Here is an 8,946-nt window from a genome sequence, read left to right as displayed (position 1 = left end):
TTAAAGAGCTCATATCATGGACAGCTGATTTTAATCATCTTTCATTCTCACAGAATTTGACGTGGCATGTGAAGTGTTGAAGTTTTAAAGCTGTTCATGATCCTGGGCCTATCCACTTTAACAGTCACACTAAGAAATATCCACATTCATTAACTTTTCTTTTTTTTTTCATTCTTTCAGGAAATGGATACACAAGTCAACCAGCTGGCTGACTTGCCCAGTTGGTGGTAATTCTGAGCATGAACTAAACAATTTGTCATAAAATAAACAAATATGCACACACACACATCTTCTTAGCAGCTTCTCCTTCTGGGTGTGGGGGGCTGGAGCCTATCCCAACTGTCATCAGGCGGAAGGCAAGATACACCCTGGACAGGTCGCCAGTCCATCGCAAGGCAGACAGACAGACATACACATTCACACCTATGGGCAATTTAGCATGTCCAATTGGCCTGACTGCATGTCTTTGGACAGTGGGAGGAAACCGGAGAGCACCCACACAGACACGGGGAGAACACGCAAACTCCACACAGAAAGGACCCTGGCCGCCCGGCTGGGGAATCGAACCCAGGCCCTTCTTGCTGTGAGGCGACAGCGCAACCCACCGTGCCACCCTAAACAAATATAATAATGAATGAATGAATTAATTAATTCATCAATAAACAAACAAACAAACAAACAAACAAATAAGTAAATACATTTACTAACAACATTTGTATAAACTGTATTGTAAAAGACGTGTATTAGACTATGCAAAGCTATCATCCAGATCAGTTTACCCTAACTGGGCAACACACCCAAGCGGTTACACTGTCTTTTTAAATGATTATTATAGCTACTTGTCGTCTCCGTGCATTGACTTCTTATTCATTTATCTATGTATGTGGATATGGTGTCTCTGACATATACAATTTTTTTGTATGCATATATGTGTGTGTATGTATGTGTGTTTATGTATTTATGTATGTGCGTGTGTGTGTGCATATATGTATAACTATATGTATATGTATATTTGTGCGTATGGACAGGGAAGGCTGCAAATGAATTGCCCTTTTTGGGACAAATAAAGTACTCTGAACTGAACTGAACTCCTTTTTCGAGAGACATTTTATTGTCCTGTTTGTGCCATTCAACAAAATATATATCACTGTTAGAACATCAGATCAGAGCATGAAACCTTTTTAGTGTTACTTGAAGCTGATGAAGAGCAGCATCACACCAATACACTTCTGTTTTTTTCTGAGCTTTCAGACAATGATATCCTTCCACCCAGTGGACACAATCAGCATTACACACTCTGTTCTTTGAAGGGAATACATTTCCAGTACTTGTCAGACTCTCTTATCCAGATCATTTGATAGTGTTAAGAGTCTTGCCCAAGGACTCTTATCGGTGTAGTGCAAGGTGTTTGTCTAGGCAGGGGATCGAAGTCTAGCCTACAGCACAGAAGGCACAGGAGTTATACACTACAATACACCAACCACATAAGGACAAACAGCCAAAGATAGGTTTTTCTGATATTTTTGTAACAGGAATTTAGCCACAAAAAAGTCAACTGTGTGGTTACAATGCTTATTAAAGCGGATTTATGTGAACTAAGAACTGTTTTTCGTGGTGTCATGACAAACACCACGTAGCCTATATACCCACCTCTACCACCTACAAGAGCTCAGCCCCACCTCTTCACATGTATAAGCTGTATTTCACCTTGGGTTTCTTTTTGAATGAGGCACAGCACTGGACAGCCAATCAGAAAAGAGCTCATTTACATATATACATTTTAAGCCTCTTTCATACTCAAAACCCAGGACTTTTGGGTTACACTTACTGGTAACATTTGGGCTTTGTGTCATTCACACATGCATCCCTTAAAAAGAGAATTCCAGCTATTTATTTTATCTCTGCATAATTTAATGGTTAACATGTAAACAAAGTCATTTAGAGTGGTTTGATGCAAATGCTCATTTTGGACAGCAAACGAGATGGCTGTATTTGTGCAGTAGACACCACAACCCCTGGGTCCTATCACCATCACGGTAAAGAAATCTGAATGGGTAAGTTGCTCTGCAGTGAACCATTTCACATCTAAGCGCTCTGAGTTTTCATCTCTGTCACTGAATTACATAGAATCTGTGAAAGATCAGTGGAATTCATATTTGACAGTATTTGACCCAAATGCATGCCTTCACACATGCCATGATGTGTGACATCCTCATCATAAATGTCAAACAGCTCCTTCATTTTTAAATCATATATTAAATACTTTAATACTTTTCTCTCACATTACATTAAAAGTCAACTGTAAAAACAAAAGCCTCATGCCAACGGGGGCAGTCATGGGCTGGAGGTGACTGAGAGCCAACAGTACTTGACTTGAAGTGTCCTTGAGCAAGACACCTAACCCCCAACTGCTCTGTAGGCGCTGCAGATAGGGCTGCCCACTGCTCCGGGCAAGTGTGCTCACTAGTGTGTATGTGGTGTGTCACTTCACAGTTGGGTTAAACGCAGGGGTGAAATTTCCCTGTTGTGGGACATTGCAGGTCATGTTTCTCTGAAAAATCATGTACAAAATACATGTCTGATTTTTTTAGCAGTAAACTAAAAAACCTAACTGTACAACAAAACCCCCACTGGAACTTTCCACTGTAATTGCTTATAATGTAATGGTTTTTGTTTGCACAAGCACACATGGGAAGTTTGCGGTAATTATACTAGATGTCGTTCAGGTAAATTGCCGGATCAACTTTGTGTGGATTTCGGCATCTGCTCGTTCAGTCTTCCCATTTAAATTGGCATTAGTTTTCTGGTATAAAGTGCACGCATGAAAAGGGCTGTAAAGAAACAAAAATAAACAAAAAGTGAAGGTATATGTATAAATATAAGACATTAAAAGTAGTTCGAAAACAACCTTAAAACCAGGCAAAGCCTATAGAAGAATGTATTCAGCAGCAAGGTAAATAATCTCTCTCAATGTGCACACACACACACACACACACACACACACACACACACACACACACACACACACACTGGAGCCTATGGCAACAGTCATTTGGTGGAAGGCAGGATACAACCTGGGCAGGTCACCAGTCCATCTCAGGGCCTCAGTGTACAAATGTTTACACCAATTTGTGGGAAATCCACTTAAAAGAGCTTTTTAGCACTGACTAACAAATCAAAATGTGGAATAAATATTCATTAATGACTGTAAGCTATTTTATAATATGCACCTTAAAAATCAATCACTCTAAAAACAGAGAAAAGCAGCCCTGAACAATATTTAGTCTGGACTCATAAATCCTAATAATCATTAGTAAGTAAGGTGAGATGATTAAAGGAGCATTCTGGCCTGAAAAATGGAGTTTATTATGTAATTTGTTATGCTAAGCACTATTTTGTGGTGCAGCATTATACACCTCAGCCTAAACAGTTTGACAAAATTCCCACATTTGTATTGATTATATTGATTTTTTTATTCAGGCTTTAACGGTTGCTTTTTGGCTATGTGATGTAACTTACTCCATTTTAATAGATAACAATATATTAGTGTTAGAAACCACATTAGCAAGTATATTTGAGATTATTTAACAACTTCATGTGGTTTGAGGCAAATGTATGATGATTTAAGTCTAACGGTTTAGTAACTGAGTTTTAGTACTGGAGAACTACATTAGCCTTACAGCTCCAGTGCAAATATATGCTTAGTTTACTGCATACAGATCTGGGCCACAGCCATTAAACACACACAATTTACAGTATATGGGCCAGAAATGTAAAATGTAAATACATGTAAATAAAGACAGAATGCAATGATTTGCAAATCTCATGGACCAATCTTTTATTCACAACAGAACATAGATTTCTCCATTAAGATTAGCCCGTTTACAATGGCTGCACTACAATCCCCAGCATGCACTGCACCGTAATGTGCGCTCCCAGGCCCCACCCCACCAGCAGTCTCTGGGACCTTGCGGGTACAGGACAAGTCTACACAGTTCCACACCAGTCTTATCACCAATATAAACACTCTGCTCAGCAGCTCAGAAATTCAAGAATTAATGAACTTGCAGCGAAGAAAAGATGCCGGGTATCTAGAACTACATCCACCTCAGATCTTCCTAAAAGACCTTTAACAGCTACATGTGCTGTAGAAGGAGGTTTCCTGGTTCAAACACATGGACAACCTCCTTTAGATGATGTATTGTAAAGAAGGGGGGAACTTTTAAAACTACAACTGTTAGATGTTTTCTGAATGCTTTCTGTTTTCTGACACCCTGTATAAATAAAAATAATGCGTGGCCACGACTTAGTTAGGTGTGGGAACGAGTTCCTAGTGCGTGGCTATAACTTAGTATGCCGTGGTCTCGTTCCCACGCCTTACTAAGTCATGGCCACGCATTAGGATCTCGTTCCCACACGATAATAAGGCAGGGCCACGCATTATTATTATTCATACAAGAAGTCACCAGCAGGGCTCCACAGAATGCAGAAGGAGGCCACATGGCTAATGTTATGGCTCCTGTGGAATATCTTAGAACTTCGGTGAGTGTCATGATGAAGAGGATGAGGAGGACAACTTAAAGTTAACAAGGTAGCTACCTGGCTCTCTAGAGTTTGGCCTCTTTTCTCTGGCTGAGAGCTCTGTCCACTTTGTGCTGAATAAAGTGGTAACTGAATGAAGAGCTGCACTAACGCTAACTGGGTTGTATCTATTTAAAATTAGACTACAGGTCAGCGGCTATGCTAATATCAGGATTGGTTGACACCTCAGAAATTTCCAGCAAAGGTTTGTTTTGTGTAATTTTGCAATGTCTGCTGGGCATTGCAGTGAGAGAAATCATGAAAATGATAAAAAAAAATTCACCAATTCTGTTAAACTAGACAGGCTGAGATATATAACACTGCACCACAGAACACAGCTTAACATGACAAATAACGTCAAATGCCGCTTAATCATCTGGATTTTACTTGCTAGTGACTGTTAAGACTCACGAGTGCAGGCTAAGAGCTGTTTAAAGTAAAATCACACTGCCACATTGCTGATAACGAGCACAGTGGTCTTTTTGAAGGTAATCGTTTAAACTCTTTCACAGTCCCGTATTTATCTACTACTCCTCCCGCTATCACGGACGCCCGGCCCTCGCTCCTGAGGTGCAAAGCTCCTGGACCCCCACGCCCAGGCTCACTCTTGTAGGCGGGTCTCCCTCACGCTGGCGTCGCCTCCGCTTCTCTTACTACTTTTCCCGGCTTGCATTGTAATTTAACTCTTGGCCACGTCCACCGGCCACGTCGCCCCCTGTTCGCCATATTTCTAGGAGGAATGCACTGGAAAAGTGTAGGAAACCGGCTAAAGCGAATTTCAGGCGTTTCATACTTGGAATAACAGCGGACGAAAACGGCTGTCTTCTCCTGTTCGAAGTAAAAACCACCAGAAGCTACAATGAACATCTTCAGGCTGGCCGGAGACCTGTCCCACTTAGCAGCCATCATCATTCTGCTGCTCAAAATATGGAAAACCAGGTCTTGCGCAGGTACGTTGGCGCTCTAGCTGGCAAACAGACGTGCTTTTTAGAAAGTTAGCACGTAACCTGGTTTAATCGCTGCCTGTTCACCTGTAACCGAGTCTTAGCTGCTCGTTCAAGCCGCAGTGTGACTGTATTAGTGCTGCCCGCGGGCGCTAATTCGTTTAGCTACCTAGCGTTAGCCAGATAGGTTAACCTAGCTATCTTATTTTCAGCAAAATATGTCGAATTCAGACCGCAGTGGTTAATTTCCAGGTAACATTCAGAGTAACTAGATTGCAGTACAGTCTTAATTTGTGTAACATGCATGTATATTATCTAGACATCTACATTTGTCGACTCTTGCTTGCTTAGAGATGGATAACTATTTGGCTAGTTGACTAGCCAGCAGGCTAGCTAACGGTCTTGTTGCTAACCTGATTCAGAAAACTAACGTTAATGTTCGTCAACACGACTGTAGAGAATAATTGGCTCTATGTTTGTGTTTTTGCGTTTGTGGTCATCCATCTCCATGATTGTGTTGTAATAGCCTGGATAACGTTACTCAGGCTGGTATTTGCAGTGGTTGGAAGTGAAGCGTTGTATGTGGTAACGTGGCTAGCTTGTAACATAACTTATTAAATCTGATGGTTTTGTTTGGCGCGATGCCCTTGATCAGAATAGGTTTAGTTACCCTAAATCAAGTCGTGAATGCACGGTGTAATTCGTAGTTTGCGCCACATATAAACTGTTGCAACTTATTCTGCAAGGGTCTGTCATTAAAAGTCGATCAAGAGAAGCCAAAGTCGCGCAGCTGTCCATACGGATCGATGCAAAATGCTGTGTTTGAAGTAAACGATGAACCTACGTTTTTCAGCATGCACCCCAAAACTTACGTGCTTTCTTTTGACGTGGCAGTACGTTGTATGTCACACAGCAGTTGGGTTGCAGGGCGAGTGGTATGTGCTCCGCGGAGACATGCCCTCAACTCTGCAACTGCCTTTTCTTATCGTGCCCTTATTAGCCCCTGTGACTCAGTAAGCGGGGAAGTGCTGTTAACGTTACACTTTTGAAGTTGTACGATAATTGTGCTTCACAGGAATCTCTGGGAAAAGCCAGATACTCTTTGCCTTGGTTTTCACAACACGCTATCTGGATCTCCTCACATCCTTCATATCCCTCTACAACACGAGCATGAAGGTAAATGACTTGTTGCATTTCAATAGAGGAATAATTTAACACGATCGTTTTGTACGTTGAGTAAAGAGGCACAAACTGCCGTACTGGTTGTGTTTGTCAAAGCACTGTCTCATTTCTCACAACAGGTCATCTACATTGGATGCGCTTATGCCACTGTCTACTTAATCTATGCGAAGTTCAGGGCCACTTATGATGGGAACCATGACACTTTCAGAGTCGAGTTCCTTGTAGTTCCAGTTGGAGGCCTGGCCTTTTTGGTCAACCACGACTTCTCTCCATTGGAGGTATGTTGGCGATAAATGAGTTAGCCTGCCCAGGTTCTTCAGGTTTATGTACTGTTAATGAGAGACCTGTATACAGTACTTGCATTCTTTTTGTCATATCTAGGTGCAACTAACTTTTGTTACTTACGTTCTCTGTAACACTGTGGTTGGTTAGTGTAGTGGGTAACACCTCTGCCTTCTACGCTGTAGACTGGGGTTCAATCCCCACCTGGGTAAGGACCCTACACTAAACCAATAAGAGTCCTTGGGCAAGACTCCTAACACCACCTTAGCCTACCTGTGTTAAATGATCAAACTGTAAGTCGCTCTGCATAAGAGCATCTGCCAAATGCCATAAATGTAAATATCAAAAAAGAAAACCCTGTTATGTTATGCACACAGATCCTATGGACCTTCTCCATCTACCTTGAGTCAGTGGCCATTCTGCCTCAGCTTTTCATGATCAGCAAGACAGGAGAGGCTGAGACCATCACCACCCACTACCTGTTCTGCCTGGGCGTCTACCGTGCTCTCTACCTCTTCAACTGGATCTGGAGGTTCTACTTTGAGGGCTTCTTTGACATGATCGCCATTGTGGCTGGGGTGGTCCAGACCATCCTCTATTGTGACTTCTTCTATCTTTATGTCACAAAAGGTGAGCTTCAGCACATGACATGACTGAGGTTTAGTTGATTTTATTCTGTTCCTTATTAAAAATTCTAAGATATTAAATGTTACAAAAATGATTAAGGGTTTGTGAGCAATAACATAATACCGGATTTTAACAGTAATCGTGTCATAACCATGAAGGGTTTTGAAGGCCCTATTCTGACGGTCTCTCTGGTTCACACAGTGCTGAAGGGAAAGAAGCTGAGCCTGCCAGCATAAGTGCCAAAGAACAGAGACCTGTGTCACCATTCAGACTCGCAGGGGGGCATGGGCCAGTAATGCCACAGCAAGACGCCGAAGACAGAACACGTATGTGAAACTGTAGCTGTGTTTGTGAAATGTCACCTGGATAAAAATGACACGGCGCCATGAACTGCAATGAGGATTTATCTTGGATCTGGCAACCGAATTTTTGTTTTCAGCATCTTGCAATACCTTTTTAGTGCTGTTAAAAAAAAAAATAAAAAAATAAAACTTTTCTAAGTGAGGTGTACTACAGGATGAAGCTCCAAATGTTAAAAATTGACTTGATTAAAAAAAAAAGAAAAAAAAAGAAAAAACCCTACAAACTCTGCTTATTACATGTACTTTTGAATACTCATGACATGTCTGATGTCTGCAGGAGTGTTGAAACTTGGCCTGAGAAACATGTACTGAACAATAGAACAATGCATTAGTTTGAGCACATCCAGTTCTTTATTTTCCATGCCAAATAGCATCACAATATACAATGATTGACTAGATTTCAGTGAAATTTCAAGGTTTTTCATTAAATCACACAATGCCTTATTTCAGCTACACTTTGTACAGTATATAAGCAGAGATGCCCCCTTGTAAATGCATAAACCTTTGTGTAAAGAAGCGAATGTGAGGAGGATGTTTTGTACTGCCAATTCATTCAGCACTGATAAGTTTGTATTCTTTATGTATTGGCTCCAAATTACTGTGGGTTTTGTATCTCTCTTAGGGCTGTAGTCATTCATCAGTGGTCATGATGTAATATACAACATGCACAACACAGACTAAGATAATAGTATCCAATGCAACTAAATATTTGTTGTTGACATGCAGTAATTTATCGCAAAAAAAGCACATGGAATTTAACGTGGTGTGCATATTATCAAAAACTGGAGTGTGTGTATATGGCTTGCATAGAACTGCATTTTTTTAGTTCATAAAGATATTCATTTCTAAGTTCATCATCCTGAATATTTCCCCCCAACTTGAGTCATTCCTGTAGGGTTTCCCTTTTTTTTTTTTTTTTTAAAGTTTGCTTTTACATATTACCACCTCCAATAAACAATTTTACAGGC

General features: G+C 41.0%; 1 protein-coding gene across 1 annotated transcript; it reads left to right on the top strand.

Moving 5' to 3' along the window:
- Positions 1-5,244: 5,244 nt before the first annotated feature.
- Positions 5,245-8,946, top strand: kdelr2a (KDEL endoplasmic reticulum protein retention receptor 2a). Its single transcript, XM_017705851.2, has 5 exons — positions 5,245-5,531; positions 6,601-6,701; positions 6,827-6,985; positions 7,367-7,619; positions 7,818-8,946. The coding sequence occupies exons 1-5, from the start codon at positions 5,441-5,443 to the stop codon at positions 7,850-7,852; spliced, it is 639 nt and encodes a 212-aa protein (XP_017561340.1). The 5' UTR covers positions 5,245-5,440; the 3' UTR covers positions 7,853-8,946.

This window comes from Pygocentrus nattereri, chromosome 14, assembly GCF_015220715.1.
Source record: "Pygocentrus nattereri isolate fPygNat1 chromosome 14, fPygNat1.pri, whole genome shotgun sequence".
NCBI lineage: Eukaryota > Metazoa > Chordata > Actinopteri > Characiformes > Serrasalmidae > Pygocentrus > Pygocentrus nattereri.
The sequence above is the reverse complement of the archived record's forward strand: the minus strand, read 5'-3'. Positions and strand labels throughout refer to the sequence as shown.